General features: G+C 37.0%; 1 protein-coding gene across 1 annotated transcript in view; it reads left to right on the top strand.

The window, feature by feature from the left end:
* The window catches only part of ANAPC1 (anaphase promoting complex subunit 1), a 131,023-nt gene that overhangs the window by 14,972 nt on the left and 114,839 nt on the right, over positions 1–1,212 (top strand). The window contains exon 7 of the mRNA XM_011980520.1: positions 717–790. Coding sequence (XP_011835910.1) covers positions 717–790 — 74 coding nt within the window. The remainder of the gene's footprint in view (positions 1–716; positions 791–1,212) is intronic.

A 1,212-nucleotide genomic window follows, 5' to 3' on the forward strand; every position in this document is an offset into this window, starting at 1 on the left:
GGCCGAGGCAGGTGGGTCACCTGAGGTCAGGAGTTCAAGACAAGCCTGGCCAACATGGTGAAACCCCGTCTCTACTAAAAATCCAAAAAGCTAGCTGGGCGTGGTGGTGTGTGCCTGTAATCCCAGCTACTTGGGAGGCTGAGACAAGAGAATCGCTTGAACCTGGGAGGTGGAGGTTGCAGTGAGCCGATATCATGCCCCTGCACTCTAGCCTGGGCAACAGAGTGAGACTCTGTCTCAAAAAAAAAAAAAAAAAAAAAAAAAGCAGACTTTAAATTTACTTGAAGTAGTTTTTTTCTTCCTTTTTTAAAAAATGCACTCCTTTATCAGCAGGTGTGGGAGAATAAATTTCTTTCTTAGCTGCCAAAGAAACACTGCCAGTAAGAGAGGAATAAAAAAAGACTGCTTTATGTACATGACTCCATTTGTTCTGTAGTGTGATGACTGCTGTTTGCAGAAATTCCCTGGGCTATATTGATTTCCCTCTGTTCGTGCATTGATAGAATTATTCCAAGGGGAGAGATTTCTAGGAGTGAAATAGAAGAGAATGTGAAAAATAGTATGTACAAAGTTTAGAAGATTGCCTTTTGAGATAGTAGGTTTCTAGTTGCTTGTGTAATCTGGAGAAGACACTTCTTTGCAAGAGACGTGCAAAATTTGTGCACAGACATATTCATATTGTATTGGTAATTAATTGATTATTTGTTTATTGCTAGAGAACCTTTACCCACTATGTTCAGCATGCTGCACCCACTAGATGAAATAACTCCACTTGTTTGTAAATCTGGAAGTAAGTGTATTTTTATATTCTTTTAGATAAGCTCTTTTTTTTGACTTTGGTGAGGGAGATTATAAAGGCGCTTATATGAAAACTGACTTATAAAAATAATACAATGTAAACATTTTACAAAAGTAACTTCTATTTTGAATTTCTTGAGTATCATGGTATTAACTGCTCAACAGTTATTTTGAGTAAAAATAAGGCATGTAAATCAATGAGGAATACTGATATATTTATTAACCTACCTGTAGATCACTTTGTTCTTTAATAATTAATAAGTAAATAAATGATACTTGGATGAAGTAAAGCTTTTTGTTGTTGTTGTTTTTGGGTTTTTTTTTTTTTTTTTTTTTTTTGAGAGGGGTCTTGCTCTGTGGCCCAGGCTGGAGTGCAATGGTGCGATCTTGGCTTACTTGCAACCTCTGCCTCCC

The sequence above is a fragment of the Mandrillus leucophaeus genome, unplaced genomic scaffold (assembly GCF_000951045.1).
Source record: "Mandrillus leucophaeus isolate KB7577 unplaced genomic scaffold, Mleu.le_1.0 Scaffold214, whole genome shotgun sequence".
Taxonomy (NCBI): domain Eukaryota; kingdom Metazoa; phylum Chordata; class Mammalia; order Primates; family Cercopithecidae; genus Mandrillus; species Mandrillus leucophaeus.